Source organism: Jatropha curcas, chromosome 8 (assembly GCF_041381405.1).
Source record: "Jatropha curcas cultivar XTBG-Jc1 chromosome 8, XTBG_Jcur_1.0, whole genome shotgun sequence".
NCBI classification, from domain to species: Eukaryota; Viridiplantae; Streptophyta; class Magnoliopsida; order Malpighiales; family Euphorbiaceae; genus Jatropha; species Jatropha curcas.
In genome coordinates, this window is record NC_143158.1 from 5,678,692 (window position 1) to 5,696,762 (window position 18,071).

General features: G+C 35.7%; 2 protein-coding genes and 1 long non-coding RNA gene across 4 annotated transcripts; 2 read left to right on the plus strand and 1 right to left on the minus strand.

The window, feature by feature from the left end:
• Window positions 1-1,747: 1,747 nt before the first annotated feature.
• LOC149494064 (uncharacterized) lies at window positions 1,748-5,400 on the minus strand. Its single transcript, XR_016322178.1, has 2 exons — window positions 5,246-5,400; window positions 1,748-2,061 (listed from the first exon to the last, which is right to left on the minus strand). It is a non-coding gene; the product is annotated as an uncharacterized LOC149494064 (long non-coding RNA).
• Window positions 5,401-6,775: 1,375 nt separating this feature from the next.
• Window positions 6,776-10,326, plus strand: LOC105633545 (Ubiquitin-like superfamily protein). Of its 2 annotated transcripts, XM_012216157.4 has the most exons (5): window positions 6,780-6,951; window positions 7,067-7,121; window positions 8,401-8,586; window positions 8,721-8,760; window positions 9,917-10,326. In XM_012216157.4, the coding sequence occupies exons 2-5, from the start codon at window positions 7,119-7,121 to the stop codon at window positions 9,997-9,999; spliced, it is 312 nt and encodes a 103-aa protein (XP_012071547.1). In that variant the 5' UTR covers window positions 6,780-6,951; window positions 7,067-7,118; the 3' UTR covers window positions 10,000-10,326. The 2 variants fall into 2 exon arrangements, with proteins under 2 accessions (XP_020534691.1, XP_012071547.1); XM_020679032.3 differs by lacking the exon at window positions 7,067-7,121 and having other exon boundaries at window positions 6,776-6,951.
• Window positions 10,327-10,874: 548 nt separating this feature from the next.
• On the plus strand, window positions 10,875-18,071 carry PDE327 (FAD/NAD(P)-binding oxidoreductase family protein). The gene is made up of 14 exons (XM_089725101.1): window positions 10,875-11,266; window positions 11,484-11,546; window positions 11,865-12,314; window positions 13,062-13,133; window positions 13,680-13,805; window positions 13,949-14,161; window positions 15,467-15,514; window positions 15,665-15,826; window positions 16,092-16,253; window positions 16,590-16,683; window positions 16,763-16,881; window positions 16,967-17,011; window positions 17,212-17,626; window positions 17,716-18,071. Exons 1-13 carry the CDS (start codon window positions 10,952-10,954, stop codon window positions 17,443-17,445), a joined length of 2,103 nt encoding a protein of 700 aa, XP_089581227.1. The 5' UTR covers window positions 10,875-10,951; the 3' UTR covers window positions 17,446-17,626; window positions 17,716-18,071.

The following is an 18,071-nucleotide window of genomic DNA, read 5'->3' on the forward strand; positions in this document are numbered from 1 at the left end:
TTAACAGTCCTTGTTTCGGTTCATGATCTTGTCTCCTTATTTTGGTAACCTTTTACTCAATTTGAGTTACTAATTAACATACCTTAAAGATATTAGAATATTCTCAACAATTATTTCATCTACTCTTTCTCCTTTCATACTACTTATCATTGTAATTCCTGAGTTATTTACTATCAGCATCTCATCCCGACATTATTATTTATCCTACATACTCTCTTATTAATTATTTCGTCCACTTGGTTTCTTTTGTACTACTAATCATCATTATTCATGATTTATCTACTCACCAACATTTTAACCTAACCTTTATTGCTTGCCTTAAATATTCACCTTCTACCCAATTCTCATCAGTACTAATAAAATTCCTTAAGTCCCAAGGTAATGCTACTTTACCATCCAAATATCACATCAAATCGATCTCATTATCTCCTTAGAGTATAATTTACTTATACTATTAACTTCTTTACTCTTTTGTCCATATTCTCCTAGATTACAATTTCAAACCATAGTGCTAACATTTTAATTAGTCTCATTTAACCAAGTATTAGGTACCATATGTGGAACTATTAACTTAAAATTAGCATCTATCTGTTACTCACTTATATCAAATTTTAATTCAATTTACCTGTCTCACCTATCTAAAACTAAACATATATTACCACTTGTTATATATATCATTTCTATACCCTTAAATCATTCCATTTCATTTCTAATGTTATTTCTCCCATTTATTACATTAAACAGTCCTACACTCTAACTCTGGTTGCAATCTAGCTTCTAAACTAAAATTGTCTCCTCAAACCTTTCCAATGTTTATGTTCTTACTTAGCTACTAAGTGTCTACTTACTTAATATCATCATCACCACTTGTCTTATTCTTCTTTTCCAAATCTTCTTTAAAATTTTATTATCCTCGCAATCATTTCTTTTTATGATCTAATCTAATTGGCCCCGTGATATAAATAGACAGCTTTCAAAAATAATTTTCTATATAAATAATCAATTTCAAATTATTTATCATAACACAATTTGAATTCAAAATTAAAATGGGGTTTTAAATTTAAAATGTCAGGTAAATAAAATGAAAACAAAAATAAAAAGTTTATATTTTTGAATAAACTCTAAAGAAATTCAGTAGCTGTGTTGAAAACTAGACACAAATTTCTAATTACCCCAAAGTTATTATTTATGTTCATGAATCTACCATACCAATAAAAATCCTATCTATTCTCTACACTATTCTACTCACTGACAGGAATAGAGTTCACATGAAAAGTAGTGTACTGGGTGATCAGGCCAATCCACTACCATCAGGTATTACTCTATTCCCTAGCTTAAGGGTTGATACCATTCTAGCCCCTATAGGTATTGCGATGGATTTATCTTATTGTCTACTGCTTTCACTTCAAACCTTGAATTACTTCTTCTATACTCTATTGATCTACACAATAGGTGTGGGTTTTCCCACCTCATAGGGTCTAGTGCGTCCACCATCCCTAGAGAAGAAAACCACAAGCTTCCTTCCTTATGTTGGTTACGGCCGATCCCAACATAAAGAAATTTCCTATACTCCGCAGTTGTGTCCTAGAACCCTAACCTAAGCTCTGATACCAACTTTGTCACGACCCGTTTCCGCGGGCCGGACCGGCACTAGAGCCCAGGTAAGCTTAAGGCTCCCGAGGCCCGTAGTAAGCCTGAATCACTAAAATTTATTATTTCAATATAAATTTCAAACATTCAGCCCATATTATAAAAAAAAATAAACCTCAATTCTTATTTTTAAATCTCGGCCCAAATTTATCAGCTACAACATTCCACGGTTCGGACCCAATTAATAGTACATCACATTTTTAATATGGGCTCACATAATTATATCGTCTATGTTAATACACGACTAATTGTACGCAAATTCTACAACTGCGGAATCACTAACTAATAGATATACATAGATTTTTATATATCTAGATACATAGCAAAATATTTATTGGTCTAGGAAAAATTTTCTTTCTAGCTCTGCGACGAGGGAACATAGCTTAACCGAATTAAAGAGAAACTTACTTCCTGAAAAATTAAACAAGGTATGTGAGCTTTCTAAGGAGTAACTATTATTGCACAACACACACATTCACACATATGTGTAAATATATCAATCTAGTCATCCGACTAGTTATATGCTCACGCAGCCAGTTACACAAATGACATGTCACCAGCACTCACAATCATTAACATCTTCATATAATCACATCACGTGGAAATTAGTCAGTGGAGTCACCGAACCCCCGATGAGCCGTCCTCCCACATGGCTCATCCTCTCACATGTGCACCAGGGAGCCGATCCCCCATACTGGCCGACCGGTCTAATCCTCACTTGACCAGCCCTCTCATTGTTTTTCTATCCTCTCTTTTCTTTTTCATACCAACAGGAGGCAACCCGGTCGTCTCCATCAAATCTAGATCATCAAGCGCTCACAACAGGAGGCCACCCTGCGGGCTGCGATCAAATCTAGATTATCCGGTGCGCCCAATAAAGAAGCCAACCTGTGGTTAATAGTAACGGTAACAGTAGGTGCACACGGGGGCGCCGATCTCCCATTTACCCGGCTAACAGAAACAGAATCAGGATCCATATAACAGAATCAGAATATAACAGAAATTAGAATCAGGATCCGTATAACAGAAACAGTCTCACAAACCCATGGTGACCCACTTCATCCCAACTCCACACAAACAAAGCATAGCATAAACACAACACAATAAATCAAACATTGCAATCAAGTGCAGACATATTGATCAGTTGGACAACGTATGTCATGGCCCACACCTGGTTAGTATTGTCCGCTTTGGGCCACGCAGGCCCGCACGGCTTTGTCCCTTGGGCCAGGCTTTTCAACCCACCCCAAAAGCGCGCTAACCAAGTGAGAAACCACCCCTCTTATGTACATCACTTCCTCCTCGTGCGTAGCCGATGTGGGATTCGCCTAAGGTGAGTGCACTGGTATCCCCAGAGTGACCAGCCACCGCTCACCCCCCCTAAGGGACTCAACGCCCACGTTGAGGTTTGCCCCACCACCGGACCAGAGGGACGAGGCTTCGGCTCTGATACCAATTGTCATGGCCCACACCTGGTTAGTATTGTCCGCTTTGGGCCACGCAGGCCCGCACGGCTTTGTCCCTTGGGCCAGGCTTTTCAACCCACCCCAAAAGCGCGCTAACCAAGTGAGAAACCACCCCTCTTATGTACATCACTTCCTCCTCGTGCGTAGCCGATGTGGGATTCGCCTAAGGTGAGTGCACTGGTATCCCCAGAGTGACCAGCCACCGCTCACCCCCCCTAAGGGACTCAACGCCCACGTTGAGGTTTGCCCCACCACCGGACCAGAGGGACGAGGCTTCGGCTCTGATACCAATTGTCATGGCCCACACCTGGTTAGTATTGTCCGCTTTGGGCCACGCAGGCCCGCACGGCTTTGTCCCTTGGGCCAGGCTTTTCAACCCACCCCAAAAGCGCGCTAACCAAGTGAGAAACCACCCCTCTTATGTACATCACTTCCTCCTCGTGCGTAGCCGATGTGGGATTCGCCTAAGGTGAGTGCACTGGTATCCCCAGAGTGACCAGCCACCGCTCACCCCCCCTAAGGGACTCAACGCCCACGTTGAGGTTTGCCCCACCACCGGACCAGAGGGACGAGGCTTCGGCTCTGATACCAATTGTCATGGCCCACACCTGGTTAGTATTGTCCGCTTTGGGCCACGCAGGCCCGCACGGCTTTGTCCCTTGGGCCAGGCTTTTCAACCCACCCCAAAAGCGCGCTAACCAAGTGAGAAACCACCCCTCTTATGTACATCACTTCCTCCTCGTGCGTAGCCGATGTGGGATTCGCCTAAGGTGAGTGCACTGGTATCCCCAGAGTGACCAGCCACCGCTCACCCCCCCTAAGGGACTCAACGCCCACGTTGAGGTTTGCCCCACCACCGGACCAGAGGGACGAGGCTTCGGCTCTGATACCAATTGTCATGGCCCACACCTGGTTAGTATTGTCCGCTTTGGGCCACGCAGGCCCGCACGGCTTTGTCCCTTGGGCCAGGCTTTTCAACCCACCCCAAAAGGCGCCTCTTGGAGGTCACTCTGGGGATACTCTCCAAAGAGGACAAATCCGTGAGAGGTCACTCTGGGGATACCTCAAAGCGGACAATACTTAAGTAAGGCAGGGCCTACCAGGTGGACCACTGAATTGCTTAGGCGCCTTTTGGGGTGGGTTGAAAAGCCTGGCCCAAGGGACAAAGCCGTGCGGGCCTGCGTGGCCCAAAGCGGACAATACTAACCAGGTGTGGGCCATGACAACGTAATAAAATGCACAACTAGACAACCATTCTCAAGTGCAATTAAATAAATAACAAATAATAGTAAGAATAAACAAACAATAAAATAAATTATAATAATGGAAATAAATAAATAATTGAATAATTCAATGAATAATAATGAAAATAATTAAATAATTAGAGCACTCTATTTAATATTTATTAAGTTATAGAATTAATCTAAATAAACTTATTAATTATGTCATTACTTAAAACTAGTCTAAGTTCTATCGAAATTTCGGCAGCATCTCCCCTAAAAATTGGACTATCTACCTGTTAAAATGTCAACAATATATCAATAATTCCAAACCACACAGCCCATCCATCGGGCAATCAATCAATTCAATTTTTCCCATCCTCCATCCGAATAACAATATCAACATTACATTCAACCTTAACATCACCCTACATCCATAATTTATAAATTAAAATTACATACAATATAATCTACCTTCAATCTACACTTAAATTCCATAAATTTTATTATTACCAAAATTTCCTAATAAATTATTTAATACGGAATTTAGTTTTAGCTAACTATCATTTTTATTAATCAATAATTACTTCATATTAATTAATCAATAACTATTTTGAATTCATTTTAAACTAACTAAATAACTAAAATTACTAACTAAATATTTTATTTATCAATAAATTAATACTATTTAAATTAACTTAATTACTCAAGTAATTAAACTAATCAGTAGATCTAGCCAAATTAAATTAATTTAACTAATCAAAATTACTAAATTAAATTAATTACTCAAGATTACTAAAATCAATTACTAAAATGAAATTAATCAACTAAAATTATTAGAATTAAACTAACTAAAATCATTAATGAAATTAAATTAATTAACGAAAATGTAGTTAAATTAATTTATACCCCAAATATATTTTTTTTTGTTGAATTTTTGCTAGATCGGAAATTTGCTCGTGTCGGATCGAAGAGCAGTGGCTGTTGGTGGTCGGAGGCGTGCTGGAGCGGCGGCTAGGCGGTGGCGATGGCGCGACGAGCTGCGTGTGGTGGCTCTCGGTGGTCGATCAAAGAAAAGAAAGAAGGAAGAAGAAGAAGAAGACAAAGAAGAAGAGAGGAGGCGCTGCTTTGATGGTGAGGAGTAGAGGTGCAGCGCTGGAGATAAAAAAAAAGAAAGGGAATTTTCTAGATGGTTTGGGTCGAACCGGTTCGATTCGGTTCGATTCGACCCAAATCTTTGATTTTCGATTGGTTTTCGGCTTTTTCAATCGGTTTTCCAATTATTCGTGTGGTTTTTGAAAAATCAATTTGATTTCTGAATCCGGTTCAATTCATTTGATTATTTTAATTAAGTTCTGTAACATTTCCTCCTTTAACCAAAATAAAATATAAAAATAAAAATAAACTATAATTAGTAAGGAGATTTGTTTTTTAGGGTAAATATATATATATTAATCGCTGGGATTTTATATTATTTCTCGAAAACTTTAACTGTTTACGATTCGAAATTTTCGACATTTTATTTGGGCTTGGGCCCAACTCGTAAAATTTTGGGCTCAAATTAGAATTGCTCGATCTTTACAACCCATACTATCAAAAATTCAGATTTTTGATTTAATAAAATTTCCTAAGTTTTGAAAATAAAAATTCGGGATATTTCAGTTCAATTAATATTGATTTGAAACAAAATTTTTATTGTCACTTAAACAAAGTATTCCAATATTCATATAATCACTTTTATGAAAGTTTATCTTCTTCCTACAAAAGTAATTTTCTATATAAAAATGTGCTTTTAGGAAAAATAACTTTAATGTCTTAAATATTAAGTAAAAATATTTCTTAATTGATATTTTATGCAAAATAAATTTTATTGAAAGAAGTATTTGTTTGACAAAAAAAAAAAAAAAATACAAATCTCTTTTGAATTTTGATAAAGGTGCATATCAATATACCAGGGTATTTTTTGTAATTTTTTGTTAACTCTAAAAAAGAAGGTGAATAAGTAAATATGAATACTAAGTAAAATAATATATTTAAAATGTTTATGAAAAATTTATAATGAAATATATTTAATTGAAAAAATATTTTTTTAAATATTTTGATAAAAATGATATTAAAATATTAAACTAAAAAATTAATTAAATCCAAACATCAAAAATAAAAAAAATACAAAATAATGTGGTATGATTGAGATTCTAATGTTAAATTTAAATTCTTTCCACAATAAGATTTTATGAATTTAATAAGTTAAAAAAAGTCTACTGCAATTATATAGCTCATAATATTATTATTGTGTCGTTGGACCCTGTTAATGAAGAAAAAAATAAAAAAATGATTATTTCTATAAAATAAAATAAAATATCTATCTATTTATGTATTTTTTTAAGAAAAATAAAAAATTTTATAAAATGAAAATGCATTTGTCGGAAACAAATGAAATAACCATAAAAAGAAACCAAGGCTCCAACTGCGGCCAACTGTACAAAAAGTCTTTTACTCTGCTGCCTCTCTGCGGGTTGAAGGAGTAACGGACGGAGTGACAGAGATCGAAGGTCAGCACTCAGCAACAGAGCCCACGAATTATCACCTCGATTTTCGTCGTCCGGCGAAATAAGGTCCGTTTCTATTATCGCCGATTGTTTATACATATACTCTTTTAACTTTGAAAATATTTGATGGGCGTTGTATTTGCAAATTGGGCAATTATTATACTGTTATTCATTTCTGCAGGTGCGTCTCAGCAACTTCTTCACTTTCCTTCTCATTAATTTCCAACTAAAAAATGGTGAGTGAATCTGTATACCCTTTTTATGTTTCCTTTGATTTTGATGCTTTAAAAATGCATTTCTATATTTCAATTATGAACAGTTTTTTTTTTGTTACACAATCCTTGGTTTTCATCCATTGATGGTTAACGAAGAGACTGGTATAAAATTGAGGTTGCATCATAGATGAGTTACTAATAGTTGTGGAATAAAATTGGCTTTGGTTGTGAGTTAATTGGAAAGAATGCTGGAGGGAAGATGCTTTACTTGGATAAGGGGTATGGTGCTAGAAATGAGGATTTTTTGATGGGCATGTTGAATATGCATGAAGCAGTAACTCTATGGTTACAACATTTTGTTGAGGTAGATTACTTATGATTTATGAGAAAAAGAGAGGGACAAAGAGAGGGAAATAGAAGAATGAGAGCTTACCATTGGTTTACTCAATGAGAATCACGTCAAATGATTAATATTATTTAAAGGTATCACTTTCAGGACATGGGACATTTATTTGAGTGGTCATCCAATATTCTTTTTAGGCAGTGATTGGTGCTGATATATGAATTAAAAAAGGACTAGGCTTCCCATGAAACTAAATTCCTAGTTATCTTAGTTGTAGTGAATGGAAAAGAAGTTATATGGAAAGAAAGTGATTGGCGTTGGGCCAAGTTGAAGCCCGAGAAAACCTTGATGTGACTTCAAGTTTTGTTGCTTAAAAAGTTTGTATGGAGGAGGCACATTTATAAACATTTTATGAACTGCTGTATAGATTGCCTATTTCTTCAATAGGACGTCCATTGGCCTGTTGTTAGGTGATCATTATAAAAAAAAAAAAACAAGAGCTAATTGATTCTTGTTTATTTTAAATGAAACTTTCCTTTTATCTAAAGCCAGCGTAGGAGAATTTTCTTCTTCCGTTCTCCGAGTAACTAGAGGATAGTGCTGCTTTTCTTAAACAATATATTTCTAAATGCTGAACTATTAAAACAGTAAGCTGTATATATCACAAAATGTGCTATATATTCCAGACAAGTGGTAAATTCTTCAAACTTTGTGCTGGATTTTTTGAGCTGTATTTATTTCTTGTTACATCCTATCCAATTGCTTGACAAAGTTTCACTTGCTTAATTAATAACCAGTACCAATGCTTGGCACAAGTTAAGTGAGGATTAGAAAATCCACATGTGAAACAGTTATTTATTATGCTTTACCTATTTATTGTAATTCTTTAAATATTCTATTGTTCTGTTTTCTGCTCTTTTATACTATCAGCTGACTTGTACAGTAATGATTGAATAGGCTATGTATATCCGGGTTAAGCGAGATAAGGCAACTTACTTTATCCAATGTGATCCAACTGAGAAAGTTCTGGAGATTAAACAGAAATTGCATGTCCTGATTGATAAGCCAGTTAATGATCAGAGACTCTTCTTAATGCCTAATGGGGAAGTGTTGGATGATTCAAAGTCATTGGCAGACCAGAAGGTACCACTCCAGTACTTACAGTAAAAAATAAATCTCCATTACTGGAAAAGGCTTTGTTGTGGCATTTTGAGGTTATAAATTATTTAAATTTCTTTTGACATTCTTCAATAAATTCATCATTTCTTTTTTTTCAGGTTGAAAATGATGCTGTTGTGGCACTAACTTTGAGAAAAGGTTGACTCTTGTCTATGCTTTCTAATATATGTTGGTTTCATGTCTACTCCTATTGGCTATATGAACCATGATCAAATGGTCTTGATTGTCCATTTTATTACTTAATCAACAAGACTGAAAACTAAAAAGGAACCCACTTTGAACTTTACAGTTCTCACGTGAGATGCTTTGAGCAAGTCTTTTCAGGTTAGATAACCTATAAATGTGAAAATAAGCTATATTTCTAAATCTCCATCGGGAGTATAGAACCATCATGAATTGCATTTTCTAAACTGAAATCCATAATGATTTCAGTTGGGAGGTATTCATTCTATGGGAAGAGAGTGGGTGAATTAGCTTGTGGACAGATTAGAGAGCAGGGTTATAATAGAATATTGTAATGCATCTCTCAGGTTCCTTCATGAATTTGTAAGAAGTCAGTAGTAATTTTCTAGCTGCTGATTGTGTTATGAATTCTAATAAACCAGAATGTTACCATGCTCAAAAGTGTTATGCCCCAAATAAATAGAAATCACATGCAGTTGTTTGTTTTCTTATCTTTTTGAAACTGGTAGCTAAAACTTTTGGAGTTGAAACAAAGTTTCCCGAATTTTTTGTCATAATATGTAAAATTTATTTTGTTAGCATAAGCGCTTGGGAATATTAATATCAATTTCCATGAATCACGACACTCATCCCGCCTTCTACCTTCACCCTCTTGCTCCCTGCAGTTTTTGGTTTGTTATTTTACTTTTCAATTTTGCTATCTATTTTGAAGACCAGGCTTGGCTTTTCATTGATACTTATAGTCCATTACAATTTGGACTGCGTCTCTATTCCATTCACATTACTTATTTCTAATAAAATTTTCAATTACAATGTGCATGACTTGCATCTTTTTGTTCATGCATGTTTAAAAGGTACTTCAGTGATTGTTCTGATTGAAATAGTCATTCTTCTGCCTGGATTTTCATTTCTTGCTTCAGCAAGTTGAGGGTCAAAATCAAAATGCGCACCAAATTTATAAATCTGTGATATCTAATGTGGTTTAAGCTGGTTTATAAAACAGAAATTGGAAACTAAAATTTTAGTACTACCTATTTCCAATTCGTTTGAATATTTTTGTGTGCTTGACTTCAATCTGTGGTTTAATAGTTTCTTTCCTTTTGTCTTCTAGATGAAAATGAGTTTGAGGATATCAATATTTTGCGGCCAAACGATTTCTACCAGACTCGTGATGCAGATAACGGCAATTGGTGAGCGACATCCTTGAAATGCAGTGGCTGCAGCATGGAGTGTAGGTTGAGCTGTACACAGTTTATATAGCCTCTAATGTGCTTAACATTGGATTTTCTTGGTACCATAAAAACACATGTGTTATAATTTGGAAATGAGAGTTTCTTGTGCAAGCTGAAAAATTCTTGCTTGTGGAGGTGACATTTTGAACTTAACTGAGGTGCTCATACCACAATACACTTCTGATCCTGAACATATAGGTTAACATAATTGTATGGTTGGTCTATGTGTTTGATGACTTTCTTCTCTCCTGCTACCTACCTGATTAATATATCTATTTCATTTTATTTATTCCTTCTTAACATAAACTACTTAATTGATATTTTTAATTTTTCATTTAATAATAGTAACTATTTCCAGTAATTATATTTTTATTTTATTAGCAAATAAAAAAAATGTTACTAATAATTTTAATGTATAAATATCAAATATATTTAATATTTAAATTTATTAATTAAAGTGTGCTAATATAAAAATATACGTTATGTGCAAGATTTTTTAAAAGAAAAGAAAAATAACTCTTGGATGTACTGGGGAATACTGTAACTTGGCCCATAAAAGTTTTCCATTTTGATGAAAGCCCAAATCTTGGGCAATTGGATTGTCTATTGTGTTGAAGCATCCTGGCCCGTTAAGTCAGCCGACATGGGCACAGGAAAAAACAAACGACCGTTCATTTAAAAGTTTAAACATGTTATGTGCAGACGACAGAGAAAATTCTTCTGTCGTTGGTGAGCGATTGGAAAAGTGAAAAGTTTCCTTATTGTACGTAGAACAAGAGAAAAGTTTCCTTGCGTATAAAGGACAAGATAAAAGTTTACTTCCAGCTATAATTACCATTTTACATCGTTTTCTTTCTAGCATTGTTCCTTATCTACCACCAACTCAATCTGGAGTACTCTGTTCTTCTCTCACAATGTCGCTTCTCCATTATAAAATCCTTCCTCTCTCTTCCCCAATTCTTCCCTATCCCTCCCCTAGACGAAATCACTGTCCCCAAACACTTCGAATCCTCTGCGCAACGAAACGAAGCGGGAAGAAGAGATATCCATCTGAGAAAAAGAAGCTCAAATTGAAGCATAAAGAAGTCCTCTCTGATGTGAAGAACAAGTTCGAAGGCATCTGGAGGCTTTCCAAGCTTGCTGTTTCTGTCGAAAATGACCCCGGCAAGGACTTTCTCGGCGTCTCTGACGGGTTGCTTCAAGAAATTGCGAAAGCAATTAAGTTCCCGGTAATTTCTCTCATTTTCTGCCTGGTTTGTTAGAATTTTTAGTAAAGAAGGAATGATTTGGCTGAATTAAGAGTTATGGTGATTCTATAGTTCAGTTTTTGTTTTCTTGGGTTTAAGTAAGCTGAAATCACGTTCACAATTTGAGTTTTATACATTTCAGAGTTGAACTAAGGTGTATCAAAATGTATTTTATTAATTCTTCCTTTACTTTTTTCAGGTTGCTTCAATGCTTCCCCCAGAAGCATTTACTGTTATAAGGAAATCTTTTGATGCCAGAAAGGTCAGTTTGGTGGAAATTAGAGCTTTGTTCTTCCATGCTTGCTTTTAGTTGTAATGAAATGTGGTTTCATATATTTAGCCAACTTTTGTAAAACTGAATATTCATGCCATCTGGCAATCTGAATTCGTGATAAATGGTTGCTTATATGGGGAAAATGAAGATTGTTGTAAAGAAGTAGGGGTTGACATGGTCTTCGTTTTCTTCTTCTTCTTCTTCTTCTTTTTTTTTTTTTTTTTTTTTTTTTTTTTTTTTTTTTTTTTTCTTGCCTGATGAATTTGTTACACTGGTTTTTTTTTTTTTTTTCTTTTTTTTTTTCAGATGTTAAAGGAACCTAAATTTGTGTATACTGTGGATATGGATGCCAGTAAACTTATTAGTCTAGAGCCTCGTACTCAGGAATTCATTTCTGATTTAGAGCCTAAAGTTGGAGTTGTAGAACATACACTTCAAGGAAGAGTCTCAGGTGATGTAATCAGCATACTACATGGCTGCACAAGGGTTGAGGAACAAAAATCGTCAAGAGAAAGTGGATGTAGCATTTGTTCCAGCTCTGCAGGCACATACAAGTACCCAACAACCAGAAGGCCAAAGGTTGCAGTTGTGGGGAGTGGCCCATCTGGGTTGTTTGCATCTCTTGTTCTTGCAGAACTCGGAGCAGATGTTACCTTAATAGAAAGAGGTCAACCTGTTGAACGAAGGGGACGTGATATTGGTGCTTTGATGGTTCGACGCATTTTAGAATTGGAAAGCAATTTTTGCTATGGGGAGGTTGTATCTTGATTCATTTAGTACTCTTATTGAAGGTTGTTTTAATATCTCATATGTGAGTCCATAGTCCATACAATTTATTGATTAAGCAGTTCAAATGACTTTGGCTGATTTATGTATAGGATAATTACTTTTACTATTTTAAGAACTAAATACATTGCCAAAGTTAGTGATTCTTAGCTTGAACAGATTAGTGATTTAAGTATTGATTTTGTGAAGTGAATTTAGGAGACTAGCAGAAGTATTGACTGTTATTGTTGCTTTTCATTTTTTAATTTCTTAGATTTCTTCATTGCAAGATCATTTTAAAATTTGATCATCATGCCGCATGTTTAGATCTTCTTCTTAAATTAATGGTATATCACTAGAAATTGGTCTAACAGTTACATTGTAGCTAAAGCTAATGACAAGATACCAAAATCTTTTGGTGGTGGGCTTGCATATATAACATATGCTATCCTAATTCTCTGGAGTACATTTGAACAAATATTATAAGCTTGTTTATAGAATAAACTTTGTTTAATAAGCCGATGGATTATTAGAAATTCGGAATATGAATTATGATACTGGGAATTCTCCACCACCTCCCACCTATTTTTTTTTTTCAATAGTTTCGTGGTCTTTTCTTCCTCATTTTGATTTGTTAAATTGAAATCATGTACTTATTTGTTAGCCACTATCTATTCATTTGGTACCTTTTCTATATTTGTTCACTGCCAAGTCATATTAAGGACTTATGCATGGCAGGGTGGTGCAGGTACATGGAGTGATGGAAAGCTAGTAACAAGAATTGGAAAGAACAGTGACAGTGTTTTGGCTGTGAGAACTTTTCCTCTTATATTTTCTGATTATATATTTTCATGAATGCATGGTTTTCCTTTTCCATTAAAATGTTACCGATTTTCTCTTTGGCTTCTTCACTACATAATCCCTTTTCTGCTTAGAAGTCAGCCATTTATGGAAATGATTGTTTTTGTTTTTGTTTGTGCTCGTGAATTGACACAAGTGTTGAGTCCTCCTTCAACAACGAATAGGTTTTTATTGTGCTGTAATGGCTTCTTGAGTATTCGTTGGTTCATTCTAATTGTTTACTGAGAAGCTTATATAGGAGTGCACATGGAGATAAGGTTGCAGTACCATCTCCAGATACAGTTTCCTTCCGTTTCAGCATGAATCAGCTACATCCTGCACGTTGTGTTGCATTTTAGTGTGAATTAACTATATCCTTTTTTTTTATATAGAAAATAAGTTTACTTAGGCTAGCAAAGATATAATAAGACAAACTTTGACACAATTTTATGACAATTTTGTCATTGTAGTCGATTCTCAAATTTATTTATTTTCTTATATTTGCTTTTATCTTAGGTTATGAAAACTTTAGTTCATTTTGGGGCTCCAAAAAATATTTTGGTTGATGGGAAGCCTCATTTGGGAACAGATAAGTTGATTCCATTGCTTCGCAACTTTCGGCAGCATATACAAAGGCTAGGTGTAAGTTACATGATCAATTTTTTCCTGTCAGTAACTATTTATTGATTATGCTTGTTTTTTAGAGTTTTTCACCTGGTTATGCTAAACTACTTATTATTGGTGTCTCAATTTCCTTCTGAGTCTTGCTTTTCCAACATCCTTAGGTTTCTACCATGTTTGACACAAGGGTAGATGATCTAATGATAGAGAATGGACATGTCGTTGGGATAAAAGTTTCCGACTCAAATGACAGACTGCAGCATAATGGGCAGAGGTTGCAGTATGATGCAGTTATTCTGGCAGTGGGGCATTCTGCTCGTGATGTATATCAAATGCTTCTTTCTCATAATATTCACTTGGTCCCAAAAGATTTTGCTGTGAGTTTGGAATATTTTCGCCTATCATTCTTTTTCATTGGGCCATGCCATGGTTTTTTCCGCTTTATGTGAGCTGGTGTTCTTTACAAACCAACCTATTTCTTTTCTATAGTTGATTTATTACTGAAGTATCAATGGCATTGTGGTTGCATGTCATTAGCACAAAGATCTATGAGGAATACAGAATATGTCATCTCCAAATAGTGGACATTAAAACAATGTCACAAGGTGGCTTAAAAAGCTTGGTGTAGGAGAGGCTAAACCAAAAAATTTGGTTAGAAAAGAGCATGTTATCAAAGTCACTCTACTGAACTTTAGATGTTGTTAAGTTATTATACTGTCTGGTTGTATAGTATGGTTGACATGCATGACTTGGGGATCCACTTATAATCTTAAATCCAAAATGAGGTTTGGGGGACCTGCACAATCATCGATTTATTTGCACTATACACCAGTGTGCTAACAAAATCTGCAAGCCCATGGATATAGTTTTAGATCTGCAGTTAATATTAAACTTGACATTCAAGATATGCGCAAAACAAGTAGTTTTGGTGATATAGGTTTGTATCTTCGCCCATGTTTATGTTTTAGTTGAACGTTAGCAAGCATATTGGAAAAAAAATGTACAAATTACAAGGTAGTGATCCCCAGTAAGTAAAAGTCATGCAACTGGTGGCAGGGGTGATGCTTGTCTTGGGACCTAGGAGCTGGTAGTAAGTAAGCAAAAGCAAGCAATTTCTTACCATCTGAAGGAAGTAAGATCAAAAGAAGAAGAAGCTTTTCGTCTCCTTGATAGTATCAGTTTTAACATTTTCTGACCCAAAATAACAATCTCTATCGCTTCTGATATTCAAGAGATTCATTCTTTGCTGATCTGCTCACCTACAATGCTTTTTGAACTCCTGCGGACTAAAGAAAGGAGGAGGTCAAAAAAACAAGGTGTTAATTAATCAGAGGAGGAAATTTCTTATTATTTAGATATTTCAATTCACAAAAGTTCGGAATTAGAAACTTGAAAACCAAGGGTTGGGTTGTGCCATATATACGAAAGAGTATACAATGATGACGTATTTGGTGAATCAAATGCCATGTTCTAATAACAAAATTTTGATTAGTTGATAATATAGTGATTGCATTATGATATCTACTTGCTGATTTTGGCTCTATTTTTGGTATCCATGCACTGTGTTGATTCTATTTATATGCAGTCAAAAAATGTTTCCTTTATTATAATGCTGAAAGTTGGCTAGCCTAGTGGCTGTTTTTTAGAAGTTTCTATCATCTATAACTTGCTTGGTTAAACAGGTTGGTTTGCGCATTGAGCATCCCCAAGAACTAATAAACAGCATACAGGTTGGCTCTGCATCTCTTTTCTATCTGTGTGGGAAAGTTTTATTGAGTAATTGCTCTGCTAATTGGATTTTTTCTACTATGTTGTAAAAAGTTAGTGCATTTGCATTCTTCTCTTTTTTGCACTTATGCTTAGTTTATACAAATTTACAGTATTCTGACTTGGCTGCTGAGGTTCATAGTGGACGTGGGAAAGTACCAGTGGCAGATTACAAGGTTGTTAATTATGTCAGTAGAGATGGTGTGGAAACATCTTCATTTTCACAGCCCAAAAGTCGTAGTTGCTACTCCTTCTGCATGTGCCCCGGGGGTCAGGTATGCATGTTGTTCTTGCTACTACTAAAATTCCACTTGGTACTTTGCGGCATTTCTTTTAGGTGCCACATCTCAGTCATGTTATTTTCGGTTCTTGTTGCACTGGCAAATACGTGTTTTCACATGAATAGAAGCATCAAAATTTACTATTTTCTATGCCTCTGTAAATGGTTGTATGGTGGGGCAGATGAATCAGGAGAACATCACATCTGATAAAAAAATTTCCAGAATGTATCACTGACGAAGCTTAAATCTGTGGCCACAGGTTGTTCTTACTAGTACAAGTCCATCGGAACTCTGCATAAATGGCATGTCATTTTCTCGCCGTGCTTCTAAGTGGGCAAATGCTGCACTTGCTGTCACTGTCTCAACACAGGATTTTGAGGCATTGAACTTCCGTGGGCCGCTTGCTGGGGTTGAATTCCAGGTAGTCTTGTAGTATGTGAGTGTTTATGATTCATTAACCTTTGTATTGTATTTTTTTTGTTTCTTTTCAATTTAGATACATACAAATTCTAGGCATTTTCTTTCCAACTTACGTGGCCATAATATTTATGTTTGACCTGCACAGCAAGAGAGAATACTCTTTTTCTCCATCCCTTGCCAATATTCTTCTGGACGTTGTATCATCCATAAATGACATACCAAAACAATTACTTTACACATTTATCTTCTGTCACTTCAAACTACGATACTTTCTTCAAACATCAATGTTTTAACTCCCCTTTTTCTTGTTGTGTGAAATTATTTCCCCATTATTAAGAGAGAATTTGAGCAAAGGGCAGCTGTCATGGGAGGGGGAGACTTTATGGTGCCTGCACAGACAGTTTATGATTTTCTTGAAAACAAGTTATCAGGTAGAGTTGTTACTTCTTTTCCACAAGTGTTTTTAACTTTCAAAAATTTCAGCTAGTTTGATTTGTTTTGTTTTGTCAGTAACATCTTTGCCCCCATCAAGCTATCGATTAGGAGTGATGGCGGCGAATCTTCATGAGTTGTTCCCTTCTCATATAACAGATGCTTTGCAGCATTCCATCTTGATGTTTGACAAAGAGGTCTTAATTTTTCTTCAATTATGGAAAACTCCTCATAATTTTACCAGAGAAGCTTATGTTTTTCTTTGAACATTTTAATTTTCAGTTACCAGGATTTATCTCCAAAAGTGCTCTTCTTCATGGGGTAGAGGTATCTCATTCTTTACCTATTTTACAATCCACCTTTAAGAACATAGCAATTGAGCATTTGATTTCATGTGGAACTACATGTTTAGTTTCCTGTTTAATGTTTGCTCTTCATGTTGATTGAGCAACCATCTTCGCTGCTGTTTCTTTATGTTAGCCACTATCTAAAGTTCTTTTTTTTGGAATTTTCATTCTTTCTTCTAGACTAGAACCAGCTCTCCTGTTCAGATTCCTCGAGATAGTAACACTTATGAGAGCGTGTCCTTGAAAGGGCTCTACCCAATCGGTGAAGGAGCAGGCTATGCTGGCGGTATTGTAAGTGCAGCAGTTGATGGCATGCACGCAGGATTTGCTGTGGCAAAAAATTTTGATCTCTTTTTAGATGACATAGAGTTGGTTTTGGGCAAGGCTCAGGGTGTTGGATATGTGAAGTACTAGAAATCATGTGGGTCATCAATGCGACAAGGATACAAGCTCAATTATGCATATATATATATATATATAACTAGATCGAAAAATTGAAGGAATGACATCTTTTCACAAGATTGTTACAGTAGCAAAATATGTGTTTGAACACCGTCCTTTCTACGTAAAAAATTCAATGAGTTTCATATTAATGGTTGGTATTTCGTTTCATTTTTCTTCAACTGTTCATTGTGGTTGGAACATTGGATCTCTGTTTTAATGTACTGCGATGTTTATTAACAGATGCAAGCAGAAGCAAAGGGGTGGAATATAAGTGCGAGGTGTATATTCATGATAGGCGTTCTCTGCATCCACCATCATCATGCAGCTTAAATAATATGCTAAAAGGTTTGAAAAAGCAAGGATATTCCTCTGTTTTGCTGGAGAATTTGACACGGTTCAACTCATTTAACTGAGCACCATTCTTCAACCGGTTCCTAGGAATAGCCATTGCAAACAACAGCAGAGATGTAAATAAGCCCAACTGAGTATCAAGGTATTCAGCTTGGTCTACTTTATTTAAAATGAATTCTAGCTGACATTTTATTGTTCAAAATGCTTAATTAAAAGTATCAAGCTGGCAATTGGTTTAGTAGCAA

What these genes read in the sequence shown, in the direction of transcription:
- LOC105633545 (XM_012216157.4), top strand. An exon ending in AGTCATTGGCAGACCAGAAG is followed by an intron (nt 8,587 to 8,720) that starts GTACCACTCCAG and finishes CTTTTTTTTCAG; the next exon opens with GTTGAAAATGATGCTGTTGT. An exon ending in GGCACTAACTTTGAGAAAAG is followed by an intron (nt 8,761 to 9,916) that starts GTTGACTCTTGT and finishes TTTGTCTTCTAG; the next exon opens with ATGAAAATGAGTTTGAGGAT.
- PDE327 (XM_089725101.1), top strand. Translation starts at nt 10,952, where the DNA reads ATGTCGCTTCTCCATTATAAAATCCTTCCTCTCTCTTCCCCAATTCTT. An exon ending in GCAATTTTTGCTATGGGGAG is followed by an intron (nt 12,315 to 13,061) that starts GTTGTATCTTGA and finishes TATGCATGGCAG; the next exon opens with GGTGGTGCAGGTACATGGAG. An exon ending in AGCATATACAAAGGCTAGGT is followed by an intron (nt 13,806 to 13,948) that starts GTAAGTTACATG and finishes CAACATCCTTAG; the next exon opens with GTTTCTACCATGTTTGACAC.